General features: G+C 40.3%; 1 protein-coding gene across 1 annotated transcript in view; it reads left to right on the forward strand.

Annotated features, from left to right (window-relative positions):
• LOC124149646 (oxysterol-binding protein-related protein 1-like) overlaps positions 1 to 19,585 on the forward strand; it is a 116,166-nt gene that overhangs the window by 76,324 nt on the left and 20,257 nt on the right. Inside the window, exon 17 of the mRNA XM_046521377.2 lies at positions 4,511 to 4,586. Coding sequence (XP_046377333.2) covers positions 4,511 to 4,586 — 76 coding nt within the window. The remainder of the gene's footprint in view (positions 1 to 4,510; positions 4,587 to 19,585) is intronic.

The following is a 19,585-nucleotide window of genomic DNA, read 5'->3' on the forward strand; positions in this document are numbered from 1 at the left end:
TGGAGAAATAGGTGAAGTGATCTCAGGTTATTGAGCGTATGATCACACGATGTTCGTCATGTGGTAGAACTAATTGCCTGACAACATCTGGCTACTCTGGCTCTCACACCTACTGCCAGTCTTCAATACACCTTGACACAGCAGATTGATTGACAGCTGATCAGTCTGGTGTTATTCTTGAAGCATCAGATCTAGTGCCGTGACTGACACATACTCAAGGCAGAGGAAAGTGGGCTTGTGATGGCTGTTTCAGCTTCTTCTTCAGGGAGAAGATAATAGAGATACATGGAGAAAGTGCAATTAACACTTCTCCCTGAAGATAAAGCTGAAATATGTAGAAGAATTTGTGTCGTGTGATTATTTTGTGAATTTCTTTATATATGTATGTTATTTATTTATTTTTAGGGCAACATGGGGTTAGCATAGGCCCACAACACTCTTGTACTTGTTGTTATTGAATTGGGGTGTCAGACTTCATGAGTTGGTAGACTGCACGTCATCGTACACTAGGATATAAACAATGGTTGTCAGATCCACACTCAGCTATTTACAGGTTGCTATGATAAAGCTGGAATATTGCTGCCTGCAGTGTAAAGCCATGACCAAACTTCGGGAATGATGACTTATATTTCTCGGCATTCGCCCAAATAATAGTACATATAAAAAATGAATAATGAGGGCAACTTTTGAAATACAAAATTTTACCATAAATGAATGGTATCTTGCCTGTGGTTTTTTTATCATCATCACCATCATCAAATGGGGTAGCCTAGTGGTTAAAGCGTTCGCTTGTCACGCCGAAGACCCAGGTTCGATTCCCGACATGTGTGAAGCCCATTTCTGGTGTCCCCCACTGTGATATTGCTGGAATATTGCTAAAAGCGGCGTAAACTTCTCTCACTCACTCATCATCATCACCTTCATGTTAACCTCTTGTAGATTATGATGACATACTAACCTCTCTAATTTATCAAGTATATATGTCTACTCTGTGTCACATGCAACATTACTCAGACTTGGCTACAGAAAGCATTATTGTAATCTTACACAAACCATATTTCTATGATTTAATGCCTGCCTTAAATAATAATAATAAGATTTTATTTTCTTTAAATTGCTGCAAACCAGTGGAGGTAGAATATAACTGAGGATTCTGATTATGTTGTTGTCACTCTGAGAATGTAACTGAAAAAGAAAACCCTTCTTGAATGAATGCTTAAATAAAAATTTACAATTTCAGTATCACATTTTAATTCCATATATTACTGTGATACAAGGGATAAGATTCCAAATAATTTATAACTAGTCAATACTAGCTGGTACAGTATTCCAGTTACGTGTCAGCTTACGTGGGAGAAAAGCCTGAAGTGATGCAGGTCTCAGACATTTACCAGTTCGGTGAAACCCACGAGCTGAGTATGGTACTGAAAAATGTAAAAACATAATCAGGGGCAAACTGGTATTTGAACCAACCATCGTAGGTTTCTTGCATGCCTAATGGACGCACATCTACACAGTGAACTGTAGTGCCTTAGACGACAGGGCCGCCCACGCCCCTCATTCAAAATAGAGAGGAGTTAAGAATGTTGATAAGATTACAAATAATTAATGTTCAGTGATTTTTTTTAGTTCAACACAGCTAATGTTATTTTATTTTACCTTTGCAAAATTGATGAATTTGGCTTAATTGAGAAAACATTTTGTGGAGTTTATCATTTCTTTGTTTTTGCATGCACATCAGGGTTGTACAATGTTCAGTTCATCATTAAATCATTGTGTTGAGGAGATTACATGGAGTACACGAGCCTGATTGTTCTACTGGGGAGTTATGGGTGCATGGATTATTCATACAATCAGCAGACGGGGATAGTTTCCTGACAACTAATGACGGGCATGATTTGCACCCCTCTGTCAGCGTGATGGTTATGGAGATGATTTGTTTAGTATTCAGTCCCTGACAACCGTCTGAGCTGACAGTGTTTGTATCTGAACGTAGGGGTGCACTTGAATACAGATGTGGCCTGTGAACTGAAACGCGGACAAATGCAGTGCTCCGTTGGAATAATATCATTATGCAGTGATAGAAACTAACTGTTATAGTCCACTAGTCCTTATAATGATATCATATAGCAAAACCCTTAATAATGGCAAATTTCTACTTGTCCTTATGATACCTTAACTATTCGGCAGTTTGGCAAGGACTTTAGGGCAAGGACTTTAGGACTAGTGCCAATTTCTAACGCTGTTATGATTTTGTATTCACGTTTTCGCTATTGGGAAGATGAGACAATTTGTGAATTTTTTTGTTTCTTATGGCCTCTTTCCTTTCAAGGTTTGCTCACATATTATGATCAAGTACAAATGGATTGGTAAAATGAGTGAAAAAAGCAAGATTTACCAAATTTCACGAAAAATATGAATACGATGAGCAAGACTTTCAAGTTGACCAAAGGTGAATTGGTGTTAGGTGTTTACTTCAATTCTTCAGGAAATGAACTCATTCTCAAACATTAGAAAAGAATGCTTCCTGAAAGTCTCAGAGATCAGCCTTTTGGCAGAGTTGTTTTGTTCCTCTGTGCTTGGGGATGTTGTGAATCCCAAACAATGCCGTTTTGAAAAGAACACATTGTAATCTCCATACATCTGTATGTAACCCTGGTAACTATTATATGTAAGCAATGCTTCTTCTTAAATTAAGATAGAAAGGGACTGTCTACATTCCTCTTTTGATATATTCAAATATCAGATATGTTGCTTGAATGATTGACTGATTAGGACGTTCACTTGAGGTGATCTCCATAAATGGGAGGTTAGTCCGATCTTGATGAAGAGAGGCGTTCCCGATGTTGAGGGTCAGCAGTAATTATGGTAATAAAAAATAAAATGACTCATCAGGATATTACCAAGGATCCCAAATGACTTACGAGCTTAGAAACTAGCACTATTCCTATGGCCAGAACCTATGTCAACAAAACTTCTTCTTCTCAACATCTTTAAGGCATCCATCATGTCCATTGGTCTTCCTTTACTTTGGGCTTTCAGATGCCATCCCATGACTAAAACACAGTGTTGTCAAACCCAACTCACTCACTCACTCACTCACTTCTTGTCCGGGACACAGGTAGCTCAGTCTACTAAGGTGCTGCAATTCACTGTGCAGAGTTGCATCCCTTAGGCATGCCAGAAGCCTATGATCGGTTTGAATCCTTTGTGTTTCTAATTTGACAGCACCATCATTTTATAAACAAGTGTTGATATATTTCATATCAAAAGACACAACGGTGAGATTTTATTTATCATCCAACATCATTCTTCCAGGGGGCGGCTGGGTAGCCTAGTGGTTAAGGCGTTCGCTCGTCACGCCGAAGACCCGGGTTTGAATCCCGACATGAGTACAATGTGTAAAGCCCATTTCTGGTGTCCCCCGCCGTGATATTGTTGGAATATTGCTAAAAGCGGCCTAAAACCAAACTCACTCACTCATTCTTCCAACTTATTCAGTTTGTAGACAATATTGAGCAGTGTCTTCAGTGTAAAAAGTACTGCTAACAGCTTCAGTCGCAGAGCCATTAGTGATGTCATTTGATTGTGACGTCATGGTAACCAATGATATCACAATGGTCTGCAAAGCATTGTGATGCAATTTCATTGCAGCGATGTCTACAATGTAGATACCGCTTGATCTCACCCAAGCCAGCCATTTTTGGATGATAAATGCACCATGCAACCTATTATTGAAAAATGCGACCTAACATTTATTTCTACATGCACCTAGTGCATTTTAAAAAATTCAAATTTGTGTCTTACAAACCCTTACATCTCCACACAACTGTCTGTCTTTGGTGAATACCTCTAAGCTTTATGCACCATACTACATCATTAATCACTGGGTTATGTGTAATTTGTAATCTCTTCTTGGGCTTAATGTCATCAGATTGTGGGGCCTTTATTATAAGTGCACATCCTTTTATGTTTTGCAGCAGTATTTATGTAAAATCATGACACAGTCATCAGAGATCTGAGATGTACTTTTCAGTTTATGTTCTATGTTTCATCTTTGATAAAATTATGGGAGTGCGACTTTATTTTGTCTGGTGCAACTGGGTTTTCATATCAACATGCACCTGGTAAAAGGACTTCAATCAAGGACCCGTGAAGATTCCGGGGTAGAATAGGTCTTCAGCAACGTATGCTTGCCACAAAAGGCGACTATGCTTGTCGTAAAAGGCGACTAACGGGATCAGGTGGTGAGGCTCGCTGATTTGGTTGATGCATGTCATTGATCTCAATTGCGTGGATCGATGCTCATGATATCAATCACTGGATTGTCTGGTCCAGACTTGATTATTTTACAGACCGCCATCATATAGCTGGAATATTGCTGACTGCGGCGTTAAACAACAAACCAACCAACCAACCTTCAATGAAGCCCTTATAATGTTCCAAGTGTTGTGACAGCCAGTACACTGACTGCTTCGTTGTGTTGAGCCCTGTGTTTGTCATGTTTCAGAGTCCGCCTCCCAGTGCCTATGTTCTCCCGCCAAGAGTTCAGTATTTGGAGTATACTCAAGCAGTGCATCGGAAAGGTCAGTCTCACCGCCATTGAAAATGTTTGTCATCAAGGCTGATTTTTACTAGGACTTACCCACAAAGCTATCGTAGCACTACGATTGTCGTAAGTCTGTGTTAAAAAATGGGAGTTACAATCGTCTTAGCGCTAAGATTGCTTTGTGCAAGAAGTCCCCAGTCCTGTTCCACAAAACTATTTTGGCACTAACACGACCATAAATTGATGTCAAAGAATTTAAGACACAGCGCTTACATCACTTTGGGGAACGTGACCAGGGCTCTCTCGTTCATGCCCATGCAGCGCTATTGTAACGTCTTCACTGTAATCAACCATTATTGCAGTGTTTAAAATACCTGCCTGCCCGACAGTCAAAGACGGCCTGTTTTGCAAACAGTCAGTCAGTTTTGAAAAATTGCACGCCTGATTGTCGGAAGTTCCAGTTACTATAAAGATGACAATCTTCCAGTTTATTGTTATTTTCTGAGAACTAACATTAAGCAGTATTATTCTTATCTTTACACTTTTGTTACTTTTGTTGGTTAGTCTAGACTGAAATGTTGTGGCACAATACATGATTGTCTTCTTCAATTACCTCATGGTTGTCTTAGCAGTCACAATATACTGAAATACAGCTGACACTACTTGAATCTTTCAACACAATCATGAGAACACTTGTCATGGAGTATCGGTTGTTAGCATGTGCAATCTGGCTGATTGTGTAACTTTGCTCATGGTGTTTGCCCTGATGTAGTTGTTCTTTTCTGAACACCTTGTAAGCCACTATATATAGCAGAACTTACATCTTGTGATTACTTGAAGCCTATGGTCATAGGACTGAAAACAAAGATGCTTAAATAAAGAACAGATTTTGTTTCTGACAACCTGCATTCCGAAAAGGGAAAATTCCCTGGAAAGATGACCTGTTTTTTATGTCCTCCATCAATGATTTGAAATGAAGAAAGTCAGAGATTCTTTGAAACAAAAACCAGATGGCTTTCAATCTACAAACTTTGTAAAAGAATTGATCTTTAAATTTAAATGCAGTGTTCAATCTAGATGTGCAACTTGGCTGCCAAAATGTGTCCTTTCCAAGATTCTGATGGTCATCAAAATGATAAATAAGCATACCCTTGTAGATCTATCTACTTTGAGTGATTCGGAGTGTCCTTTCAGGTCCCCAGTAACCTGGGATTGCTGTTTTTTGGTTTCATTTTGTTTGTTGTCAGAGCTCCAGATAAGCTGCGTATCTGCGTAAAATACGCATCAGAAATGCAGAAATACACAGTAAAATCAAATCCAAGTGTATCAAATACGCAACGAACATTACAGATATGCTACGAAAATAAAACTTGTGCGTATCATCAAAATATTGTGAAGTAACCCTGCGTATTCGTTTAGCAAATCAGCAACTTATTTTGAAATTATAAAGGGGCATTCCGTCAACCTTGATCATTTGCCATCACACTTTCTTGTGGAAGTATTGTGGTATTTTTGAGTCCTATAAAGCTCTCGAACCCACACGACACCAGTTTGCAGGGACTAGATGAATAGTGTTTTTAGATATTTAACTTAAATACCCACATGTGTAAAAACTAGTGGGTAACAGAAATTTGAATACCCATATAGAATTACTGATACCCAATGATTTTAAAATGCATGGGTAAAATACCCACAACACCAAAAGCTTATCTGGAGCTCTGGTTGTTTAACTCCACACTCAGCATTATTTCAAATGTATGGCGGCAGCCAGTAAATAATCGAGTAAGGACAACACAATGTGGTGATAGACATCATGAGTATCCATTTATTTAACTGGGATATAATGACATGCAACAACCAAGTCAGCAAGCCTGACCACCCGATCCCATTCGTAGCCTTTTACAACAAGCATATGTTGCTAGAGAACACCCAGATTGCTTGTCATTTTACCTTGATGGTGTAGGAATTTGCTCATGATGTCAATCACTGGTTTGTTTAGTCTAGTGTTGATTATTGTCTAGCTGCCATGCTATAGCTGAAATATTGCCATTAATCCAAATGCAAAGAAACAAATCCTATTCCTTCAACTGCATGCAAAGAAACACACTGTTGTCTTTTTTCTGTACTCTCTGATCAATGAGTGTTAGATGAGTATTTCAGAATTTGCAGACATTGAGCCATGGTCCAATAGTAGTTTTATTGTCAAATTCTAGGAAGCAAGAAGATTGCAGTTGTACAGAATATTCTCTGTAGTGGATGTTTCATTTCAATGCATATGACCATGATGACTAACATGTTTTTGAATGGAGAGTGGATGCTGTTTTGCACCACAGTCACGTTGATCACAGTGGCCTCAAAATTGTCATCTCTGGGATCCAGTGGTTGATAGCATGAGCAACAATTTGCCCCTTTCGGGACAATGACTCACCATGAACCAAGTGGCACATTGTGTTCAGGAAGCCTAGTGGTTAAAGCGTTATGCCAAAGGCCAGTGGTCAACCCCCATGTGCGACGCCCATTTCTGGTGTCCCACGCCATGACATTACTGAAAGTATCATAATACCATACTCGCTGATAATAACTGAGTGAGTGAGTTATGTCTAACGCAGCTTTTAACTATTCCAGTTATTTCACAGCATGTCAGCTTAATGTGGGAGGAAAACACACAATCATAGGTTTCTGGCGTGCCCTTGGGACGCAACTCTGCACAGTGAATTGCGGCGCCTTTGACGACTGGGCCACCCGTGCCCCCTCATAATAACTGAAGCTTACAATGAATATGGGTAGTGGTGACCTATTCCATCCTCGATTTCCTGGATGTTTTAATATAAGGGTAACCTTGAAGCAGTGTATACAGACTTGAATGTTGTGTGTTCATCCAGGTCATGATCAGTTATCAGCGATCAGAAAGACCTGATTCCAATGTTTGTTTTTTTATCCCCATGCAATGAAATATTGATTTCAAGTCATAAGACAGGTCATTGACTTGACATGAATAGTACATTAGGAAATAAGATGATCATATTTCCATCGTACAACTTTGGAACATACATGCTGGAATGATGCCATGGATGTCTCCTGGATTGAATTAGGAGCCCAGGAAGGCGTCAACAGGTCAAGAGAGGATGGAAATTCAATAATGGGTTTATTATATTCTAGTTTGTAATCAAACATGATTTGCCTAATTCTGTGTGAGGAGATATTCTGGCAGAAGGGGTTAGCAACAAGGCCTGTTAATAGTGACAAGGTGGCTCACAGTCCGAGTTGCTGGCCAAATCTAGCAGCAAAACACACACTGTGGGGAAGCAGGAATCAATAGTCATTGATCAGTTCATAAATAGACCATTGCCGGAAATCTACTTTTAATTGCTTGATATTAGGGCACAACTGGAACTAACTGAAAGGAGGTACCATCTGAGAACAGTAATGACACAATGATGACAATGAGATTGGGGAAGAAATCCTCATGTTGCTCCACCAGAAGATGCCCCAAAACAGGTTACTAGGTCATGGTTCCATGGTATCTCGGCCAATAATTCCTTGTACTCCGGGTAGTGGTAATCAGGCTGCGTGTGTTCTAGTTCTCGGTTTCTATTGGGTGTTCAATGAGCAGCCAGACTGTTTTTATTGCTGTGTGTACATGCAGGAGCTGGAATGCAAAAAGGGCAGATTGGTTTTATCATGGGTTGACACGGATAGAAACATTACTTTTTTATCCATAAGTTATGTTAATGATGATTAGAACGGAACAAGATCATGAATTTCTACTAACGTATACCAGGTATATATGTGTAGTGACCACCACTACAATATTATGACATTGTAAAGCATATCGGGGCATTCGTGTTCACAGACATTTGAGCTAGCGCTGGGACGAGTCCAAATTTACAACCCAGGTACCTACCCCCCCTATTACCCGACCCTACCCGGGTACCCACTGTTGGTCTAAAGAGATACACAATGTCCGATTGGGAATTTTGTTACCAGAGCACTTGCAAAACGTATTTAGATACATGTATTAAACAATCTGGTCATACATACACTGAAGTTGACTGAAGTTTTATCTTTATACAAACATATAAAAGGAAGAAGGAATGGTTGCATAGTCAGAAAGAAATGCAAACATGACTTGTAGTGTAACCATAGAGTTCCAGATCATTTTTGTCATCAAACAATATATCACCGGACTTTATCACGGGTCCAGGTCCTCCTGTGGGTACCTAGGTCCTACTCAGTACGCGACCGATCCAGGTACCCAAGTTACCCGTCCCAGCCCTAATTTGAGCTGTATTTGGCAAACCTAAACAATTGATTCAAACTCTTTTGGATATGTCTCATGGGAGTTCAAAGGCCATCACTTGATAATGTACTTGCCTCTGGAAATAAATGTAGATTGGCTGGTGTTTTAGTACTTGGTAGAATAGTGATAAAGACTGATTGAGACAAGATATTATATTCAAGGTATGGAATTCTTGGGGCAACATGGTAACAATTTGCTAATTTCTTTTTTTTACGACACAGCATGGAACCTGTAACAGCATTTGCCAACTTAATAACATTGTCAGAATCTATCAGAAATGGGATATTTAGGCTTGCCTGCAGGATACATTTTAACATTGAGGAGATTTTGCACGAGGGTCAAATACTTTCACTGCGTCATTTCAGCAGACATTCAGCAATTAGATTTGGAGGGTCCTTCAATATGTCCAGTGTTCAAAAATCACATAAATACCTCGAACATGAACACCTTTGTATCAATCTTCCTTTTGAAACAGGATGAGACAGGAACTTGTCCGTGCCCTTGTGGTTATTAATGAAAGACAAGTTTAAAGATGTCCCAGTTTTTGCACGATGTTCAGTCCTCCTCCGTGTCCTTGTGGAGGAGCCGTGTAATGATGGGCCAGAGATAAATACAGGCTTGATTGATGGGACGTGGTTTACCTTGCTTCATAATTACTGCTTCCATCTCCTCCCACTGACAAGTGCTTGTCGTAAGAGGCAACTGAAATGGCCACTGTTAGTCTTAATGGCTGCACATGATGGCTGAAAGTTGGATGGGTGACCGCCCTAGCAGATGGCTCTCGATGTGGCCTGGATGATATAGTGTGTCATCATGCCGCCAAGGTTATGATCCTTCGTTGTGGTAAACTTCTGAGACCTGCTTCATTTCTTCCTTTTACTCTAATAATAAACTTCGTAATAGGCACTGTGGTAACTGAAATGAAATATTGTTAAAAGCGATGTTAATTCCAACTCACACGTACTCACCGATACCCCCATCCGTCTCTCACTCACTCACTCACTCACTCACTCACTCACTCACTCACTCACTCACTCACTCACTCCTTGTCCGGGGCACAGGTAGCTCAGTCTACTAAGGTGCTTCCATTCACTCTGCTCACCCACTCAACAATCTATATGGGCAAATTTTGTGTCTGTTTTAATGATCAATACACTTTGGATCATTTCACTGCTCTTAATGATTCACTATCTCTGGTATTGCTTAAACATTTTAAAAGTTAAAATACAAGAATCTAATTTCCTTATTAAACTTAAAGTAATTCACAATGAATTTTTAAAAGATACGATTATTCTGTATTTAATTAAATAGATTCACAGCTCCTTTGAACATCCTAAGCAAATGAAGGCACCGTGTTCTGTCCATTAATCTCGCACAACAGTATGACTTCCGCCTTTGTAGCAAGCACCATAAACAGGATGAAATATTTTGTTATGAGAATATGTCTATGAAGAAGCACACAGTCTTTCAGTGTTGAATTTCTTGCTACCTCGATCATGTCAATGGGACTTGCTTCCATGTTGTTGATGTCGCCAACCCAACATTGAGGCTGGTTTGTAAGTCGCATTCTGATTGGTCCGTTAGACTAAATTGCATAGCAAATCAAATTGACGAATAAAAATCAAGGGCAGATAATTTGAGATTGCGAGAACCATGGGATTGGATCCAGTGGTTATAGTAGGTTTACCCAAATGCGAGCCCTGGAGATGTAGAAGATGATTTATCTGTTTACAAGTCTCAATAGGACTGTCTGAATTAAGAACACAGATCATGCAGGTGATTGGCTTATATGAGAGTAATATTAACCTTGGATCCTCAGGTTTGCATTGAGATAAGTCTACATCGTCGTTAACCCCAATCCGAGTCTAGACAAACCTAATGCTTTGATATTGAAATTAGGTCTTGTTTTGATCTGAAATCGAATGATGGACACAACAGTCTTTATGGCTTATGATAGTCTAACATTACCTGAATCTCTGGAATATTGCCTTTGTTGGAACCATGAATCATTCATGTGACTGAAGTGAGACTTCAATTATGTATCACATGTGCTGCTGGTTACTTTGACATGTCTGCTACAGTGGGATGGAGACACAGTATAGTGTTAGATTCAGCTCCTGAAGCCGCTGTGATTAGGTTCAGAGAAAGGAGTTTAGATTAGTGGGACTGGAAATAAAACATGAACACACATTGCTGTAATTTAGGCATGTAATGATAAAGTATAAGTTGAACAGAGATAGAAGTTTAAACTTGTTTTCGCGCAAAACACTCATTCTCCACATGCTGTGCTAATACTTGCAGTTTCGTGGATATTGCCTGTATTGCCACGGTGAAGCATTCATATGCAGAAGAAAGTGCAGCATTTCAAAAAGTGAGCAACAGACAATATTGATTGGAGGCCAACTTCATCCAATATTGATGCTGTCTTCCATTTAGGAGTGAGCTGAGTCCAAGGTGTCAATCACTTTGTATTATCCATGCAGGGTGTCTGGAGTGAGAACTAATTATGTAGAAAATGCATATTTACATATGTCTGTTACAGTGGGGTGGAGACACCGTGTGGGGTTTGGTTCTGGATGCAGTTGTGATGAGGATATTTTGAGAAATAGATTTGGATCGGGGAAACTGGGATATGCATACCAAATATTGTAACTCATCTTTGGAGATTAGGAGATTTGGAGATTAGGATTAGGGGAGAGAGAGAGAGTGAGAGAGTTTGTGTGTGTAGGGGGGTGTGGGACCTATTCGTCTTAGGCACTGCGAGTCACTATGAACCCATGCTTGTAAAAGGTGACTAACAGGATCAGGTGGTCAGGCTCGCTGACTTGCTTAATGCATGTTGTCATATCCAAGTTGTGTAGTTTGATGCTCATGATGTCAATCAATGGATTTTCTGGTCCAGGCTTGATTATTTACAGACCACCGTCATATAGCTGAATATTGCTGATTGTGGCAGTAAGCAACATACAAACAAGCTCAGGGGTAAACATTGAAGTCCTACATCACTTTGGGCTTTCTTCCAGCATGAAGCTGACAAACCATGTATCAAATGAAGAAACTATTCATGTGTTGTGAAATACCCATCTTCCTGAGGCAAGCGAGTTAACAGACTATTAAAACCAGTTTCCGACCTTGCCAAACATGGCTGGAATTATGGAGTTATATTTTGTCTGGACTAACAGTCGATTGCAGGATTTGCAAAGCATGTGTACCTCCAACTCGGCGTCAACAGATATTTCCCAAATCTTTCACGTTTTTTATCAAGGTGCTTACGTGATTTAATGCACTTCGCCAAGTACACCCATTTTATTACAATATATATCTTGATCATCGATCCGATCGTGTTGACTGGTTGCCGCCATTTTGGTTGAAGCAAATGCAAGTGATATGAGAGGTGGAATCTGATTGGTCAGTAGGAGGGACATGGAAGAGACATAACTCGTAATAGCCTCTGGTAGCGCTATGATTGAGCCCAGAAATTCCAGCCTAGTTAAGCAAGGGTGGTAACTGGACTTTAACAGTCAGTTAACTCCCTTGCCTTGGGAAGGTCATGTAGACATTATCTTTTACCAGGAAATGCTAATCTTTCATAAAAGAGTATTCACAAGCAGTTTCAGGAATTGGCACTAGTCTAGGGCTGGGATGAGTCCAAATTCAATACCCGGGTCCCCACCCCCCTATTCCCTGACCCTACCTGGGTACCCGCTGTTGGTCTCAAGAGATAGGTACAAAATGTCTGATTGGGATCACGTGACTAACCACAGGTGCAGGTACCCGAGGCCTACTTAGGACCCACCCGACCCGTGAACCTGAGTTACCTGTCCCAGCTCTACACAAGTCCTACAGTCCTTGTCAAACTGGACCCGTGAAGATTCCGGTGTAGAATAAGTCTTCAGCAACCCATGCTTGCCGTAAAAGGTGACTTTGCTTGTCGTAAAAGGCGACTAACAGGATGGGGTGGTCAGGATCGCTGACTTGGTTGATGCATGTCATCTATCCCAATTGCGTGGATCGATGCTCACTATATTAATCACTGGATTGTCTGGTCCAGACTTGATTATTTGCAGACCGCCGTCATATAGCTGGAATAATGCTGAGTGCGGCGTAAAACAACCAACCAACCAACCAACCTTGTCAAACTGCCCAATAGTTGAGGTCTCGTAATAGAAATTTGTTCTTCTTAAAGGTTTTCCTATATGTTATCATTGTAAGGACTAGTGGGCTAAAAGTGTTAGTTTCTATCACTGACAGAGGGTAATAGGTCCAGAATATCAAGTACAGTGTTTGACCTAACTGCTTGGGTACATGTTATCATACCCCAACATAGATGGTTGCCCATCAACCACTGCTTAGTTGGCCGACTCAACTATTTCCAGACCTGGATGATGCAGCTGGAATATTGACAGTTGATGTGGCAATGATGGATTACGATCGTGATTTATTGGCTTCCCTCTAGCAGTGCAATGATGGATTGTAAGTGTCCATAATTGATTTTGGAGAAAATGTTATTTACAATGAAAGGTTTCTCCTAAATGTAACACCGTTCATTATAACAAACATTGGACTACATACATAATGGCGGACGAATGTGTTCATTTATGTGTAGTCATTCACTGATTCAGGCAGTTTCATATTTGGAATAAGATTTTTGTGGAATCTCAAATCATACTAAATGTGATAAAGTAGGCACTTTGACATGTTATTTCTGGAAATATTCGTTGCAGTAACTGATTAATCAGTGATTGATAATTTAGAAACAAACCAGTTATGACCAACAAGTCCAATGATTCATAATAAATTCCAAGCTGATTTGAATCAGTTTTCCTTGTATTAGAGTGCCCATAGCGTAGTTAAAGTAACTTTCTGGTGCTTGAAGGGCACACTTTGAAATCACAATTTATCAACAAACATGTTATTGTTTCAACATGATCAAGCAAATGGAAAAATGAAGTACGCACAGGTGCTAATCTGGACAAACACATGGAACAAGCTTTGATTCTCTAAACAAGCCTAACATTTCTGACATGGAGGAGGATATTATCAATGAAAAGAAAGTGCATGCTGCATACATTACAACTGCCTATTATCTTAGTGGTTGTGACATTGATTGGCTTCCAAGATGGATCAAAAGTATATTCTTGTGGGCACATTTGAATTGAAAAGGTCAAACTTCAATGTATTGTTGAGTAAGGGTGTGAGGTATTACTGGTATATCGGTAAATTGAGGTTCATTCTTTCCTCGATATATATCACAATATCATTTTTTCATGCTCGATCTATCGGGTGATTTTAAAAAGTGATTTCTTTCATGTGTTCAATGTTACATACTTGTGAAATGTCTTTGCTGCCCCGAAGCATGCATCCGGGACCCCATCGGGGATGGCTGTGTATTTATTGAATGAGTAAAAATTATGTTCATACCTTTATGTATCAGTATTGCTTCTGAATTAAAAATTTAGAATTGCCATCTTAATGATCCTTGGCGTGTCACAGTGTGTTCATCGTGCTTGTCGGTTCCACCAACATGTTTGGTGTGCTTGAACTGCATCGCTTTGGACTTTCCTCCCACGATATGTTACAATTTCATTCACATTCAGGGACTCATTCACACACTCACCCACCCACTCACCCACTCACCCACTCACCCACCCACTCACTCACCCACGCACTCTCAGGAGTGAACTATGATGAGACATCAATTGCAAATGAACTTCTGGCCCCATGCCACTTCATGCAGGATTCAAAGAAACCCCAGTACCATGTTTTCCGTGTAACCATAGTGATACAGAAGCATGTTGCCTGGTAATTGCGGTTTACTTCTGTGTTCATTAAACTGTTGTGATGGGACCTGGAAACATCAGTTGAAGATTCAGCATGGGGACATTGCTGGTATTGCAATCTCCGGATCAAGGATGGCTCCTCGGCTAATGGCTGGTGTTTGACCTTGGCTTGTTACCACGTACTGTCTTCCATTATTTAATTGTTGCTGTTATTTATAGTAACAAAATACTTAGTTTTATCTTAGGAAACACGAGAAAGTTAGTTGCTTGATCAGATTGTCTAATACTTAGAACAGCAGCAAGGCTCTAATTTAGTGTCTGCTAGTCAGAGTCTAATAAAATTCAGGAAGGACTATAGTGACGTTTTGGGGGCACCGTCGGCCCAGTCGTCTAAGGCACCATGATTCGCTGTGCAAAGTTGCGCCCCTTGGGCACACCAGAAACCTATGATTGTTTATTCGAATCCCAGTTTGCCCCGATTATGTTTCTAGTTCGTCAGCACCATACCCGTGCTTGTGGGTTTCACCGAAGTTGTAAACATCTGAGACCTGCATCACTTTGGGCTTTCCTCCCACATTTTAAGCTGACACCCCGTGATATAACTGGAACACTGTTAAAAGCGGCGTTAAACCCGACGCACTCACTCACTCACTATAGTGGCGTTTCTTTGTGGGCTTGTGACCATGATGAAGATGGCAACTCGGTAGTAAATTGTTTTGTTGACAACAGAAAATACAAATTAGAATCTAACCTGGCAGCATGTTTACACCGTATACAGAACTGTTATTAATAAGAAATACTTTTTCTAAGCGTAACATAAAATACTGGTATGTCTCCCTGAAGCACACTGACATCACTAAACAACTCCAGGGTTGGCATCATCTTGAAGACCATTACCTTGGGAGCCAAACGCCATGCTGGGTTTGAAATCATTGTTTGGGTTTCAAGTGTATAATCAATAAAAGTCAATCTTATCTTATGCCCTAGCAACGGCAAAGTTGAAAATGAAATTGATAATTAAATTTGCATTTGTTTCTTTTAAAGATTAATCAGTGAACTTCTGAGCATGTTCAAACTGAAACAATGCCCTAGAATGAATATGTAAACTTAATCAAAAGTTACAGTCCTCATTAATCTAATGTGTCACAACAAAGGCTTGTAAGTTATAATATTACCCTTAGGGTTAAGTAACAACCGAGTTCATAACTTGTAGGTGCACTCGTGCAACAATCACTTCATACTCGCCAGTGTATTATTTACATCATCCGGACTTCATTGTTGACCTCGTTCGAATCTTATTGTGAAGTAAGATCGGATGATGCCACTCTATAATGAAGTCATGGCTGAAGACTGTTGACGTCGTTCGGCAATTGTTTTTTTCTGAAACGGCAGTTGTGATCAGTGCATTTTTATGAAGGGAGAGCTCAAAAAGATTAAGAAATAATGGGTAATCAAGAAATTATTACACTCGCATCTATGCAATATTGATTTCACGAAACTTGCGTAACAATTCATGTTATACCCTCGCTCTCACTCGGGAAATACAAGAATTCTTACACTTGTTTCGTAAAATCACACATGCTCGGATAATAATATCTATATATCAACATTGTGCACTCACTTAGCCCTTAGCTAAGGCCCTTAATTCTACAAGCTTGGTCACTGCTTCCCTCAGGTTTTGTGACGTCAACCAAAACCTCATGTTTTATCAATTACAGATAAACTGAAGAGCATGCAAGACAAGTTAAAGGCCAAATGTCTTCCCTCTTTTGAATATCCTTCTGATAAAATACCGCAAGGATTTGGCTTCAGGAAACTGGGAAATGTGTTCATGTTTTTCAAAACAGAATGATGTTTATTCAGACAGGCAAGGAGGTGAAGTATCAAAACCTATTTTGAATTCTAAGCAGGATGTTAATTTAGGCCTGGGGGATATGAAAAACAAACCAAGAAATGCAGAAGGTCTAATACACAGTTAGCTTCGTATTTGCTGTGCAATCAGAGTTTGGTGCAATCATACTATGCTCCAGCTGTGGCAGCGGCACCTGACATAACGTCCCCATGTACCTCATATTCCTCTTACAGGGAAAGCAATTACCAGTGTGAATAACAATGGCTCCTTGATACATACTTTCGATAACCCTGGATTATTAGATACAGAGTTGGCGGCAGCAGAGGGGCTGTAGGCTAGACTGGGAGAAATTGCCCCCAAGATCACACAAAGATAAAAACAAGATAATGATGTATATTGATTTTATCAGAGCCCAAATTGACATAAGTATCATAACTGCAAGCAATGCCAAGGAACAGGAATGACTGCCTAGCAGGGTTATTTAAAAACTTGGATTGTTCCATTGATCCGGGCAAGCAGCGAGGTCTTCTTGTCACGTGTGGTACTTTTTGAATTATTGATGTGATGAGACCATTAATTTGGATCCTATACTGCTTGATTGCTTTCTTCAAATTCGGTACAAAGTTTGATAGTTGCACAGAGCGTGGAGCTACTTGGAGCCAGCAGGGGGATGTCTGTTATTCCTGTAGACAAGTTTGCTCGTGAAGAAAACTAAATTTAGGAGAAGATTGATTTCTTCAGGCTTTTGGCGGTCAGGGCAGAGGAACAAATTTAGGCCAATCAATTTTTTCGTTTCACTCCCTCAATGGTTCTCGATAAATCACTTTCATGTCCAAGGTGGGTCCTCAGCAGCCATTGCAGTTGTGTGGAGCAGGGCGGGAGATAGTGTTGATCACTTCACAGGAATAGGTTTATACAAGTAGTCTGTTATCACCATTCTTAATTAGGAAATGAAACAAGTGTCTGTAACATGGTATCAGTTTCACAGAATTTAGAGAGTGAAGTTGTATGTTAGGGCTGGGATGGATAACTCGGATACTCTGGTCGGATGGTTCCCTAACTTTTAAATGTTTGAGTCAAGACAAAGCTTTAGTCAACTTCAGTGTATGCACAATCAGATGTTTTTATGCTATATCAAAAACGCTTTTTGCCAGGGCTCTGGTAAAACAATTCCTAATTGAACATTTTGTACCCAACTTACGACCTACAGCAGGTACCCGGGTACGGCTGGGTAATAGAGGGTCAGTAACCCAGGTTGTAAATTTGTAGTCGTCCCAGCCCTATTGTATGTTATCTTAAAACTGCTTGTCTGTAACTGCGATAGGGTCAGTTGCATACTGTTTTGTCCTGCAGTCTGCAGAATATGAGAACATTTACAGTTGACTACTATTATCTAGTCAAACCATGCAAACTAGTGGTTGATAGCATGAGCAACACTCCACATTATGGGGGCTGGATGATGACACCATCAGCCAGATAGCACATTGTAACCACCCAGTCTAGTGTGAGGCATGGTGTTTCAATTTGGTAAACTAGTTCCACGACCCTTTAATATAAACCCCGGCCGGGTCATACCTAAAGACGTTAAAAGATGGTACCAGTACTTGTTCCCGTCTGGCACTCGACATTAAGGGGCTAAAACAAGGACTGGTCAGCTCGGAGTCAGTAATGTGTGTCTGAGTGGGGTACTCATGTTAAACTGCGGCATGGTATCTCAGTGGGCAAGCACGATAAATTCGGCATCAGTCCAGACTAGTACAAGCAGCCACACACACACGTGCATACGCGTTGCTAAGTGCAATAATCATGAACGCAACTATGAAATTCCATTTCAACTCACCTTTAATATAAACACTCGAGTAAAAAAATAATTTGAGCAGCAGTTTTGTTTATTGTTTATGTCACAACAATATACAATCTTCAATAGGATGTGCACATACAAAAGTACAAAGGCAAGAAAGTAGGTTTAGTAATGATGCTTTGTTTGTTTGCCTGTTTTGCGCTGCACTCAGAGAGAGTATGCAAGTTTATTGAGGTCTCACCTCTGTAGGGGCGGTCAGGTAGCCTTGTGGTTAAAGCGTTCGCTCGTCACGCCGAAGACCCAGGTTCGAATCCCGACATGGGTACAATGTGTGAAGCCCATTTCTGGTGTCCCCCGCTGTGATATTGCTGGAATATTGCTGAAAGGGGCGTAAAACCATACTCACTCACTCACACACCTCTGTACTACAGTATGAAATATAATACAAAATCACATGAACATGTCCAGGAGCCTTTCCGTGAGTTACGAGAGTCCATGACAAGCAAACACATCAACCACTGCACTACCGACTGCTAATCATAACAAGTGTTGCCTAAGCAGGGTTCAGACAGATATCCCACAATCGGCTTACAGTTGTAATTGTTCTGTAAGATGCTTGCCAGTAATCTGCAGGGGGAGTGTATGGAGAAGCACTTCCTCCCATTTTGTAATAAATAGTCGCAATAACAGAGCAAGTATCGGCGGCAAGGGCCACAGCCTCTTGAGCACCATGGAGATTGTTATTGGTTGAGTAAAGAAAGTGAGGTGGGCATTGATTGGGCCTGTCCCTGCTGCCCGGGCTGTCAAGATTGAAGGATTTGGTCGACCATGTGTACTGTAGACTCCAGCTCGGGATGTAACAGGGGACATTTTGTCATCATAACATCCCTTGTGTGGTCACCTAATTGGATAGCGCTGTTAACGGGATGAGAAATAATTGTGAATATTTCTATTTGCTGATTGGTATATTTGATGAAGATTCCCAAATCAAAGGTGATCTCCATGGCATTGATGATAGATGTGTAGAACGAGGTGGGAGACCCAGAGGTGGGGTGTAGGTTTCATGCAGGGCTTGAAATGTACGGAGACAGTTTTGTTATCCTTAGGAAATATAATGTGATTCAAATGTCTTGTTGTATACTTTTTTGGTAGAATGATACAAAGTGGTACACGATTCATAAGGCCAGTCAAATAGTTTTCTTTGGAAAGTAGATTCATTTTTTAAAATATTTTTCAACCCTAAATGCAGTTTTGTGTCTTTTGTGTAACTGACTGCAACATTTGCCATGTGAGGAAATCCCAA

The sequence above is a fragment of the Haliotis rufescens genome, unplaced genomic scaffold, assembly GCF_023055435.1.
Source record: "Haliotis rufescens isolate VD_foot unplaced genomic scaffold, xgHalRufe1.0.p SCAF_1, whole genome shotgun sequence".
NCBI lineage: Eukaryota > Metazoa > Mollusca > Gastropoda > Lepetellida > Haliotidae > Haliotis > Haliotis rufescens.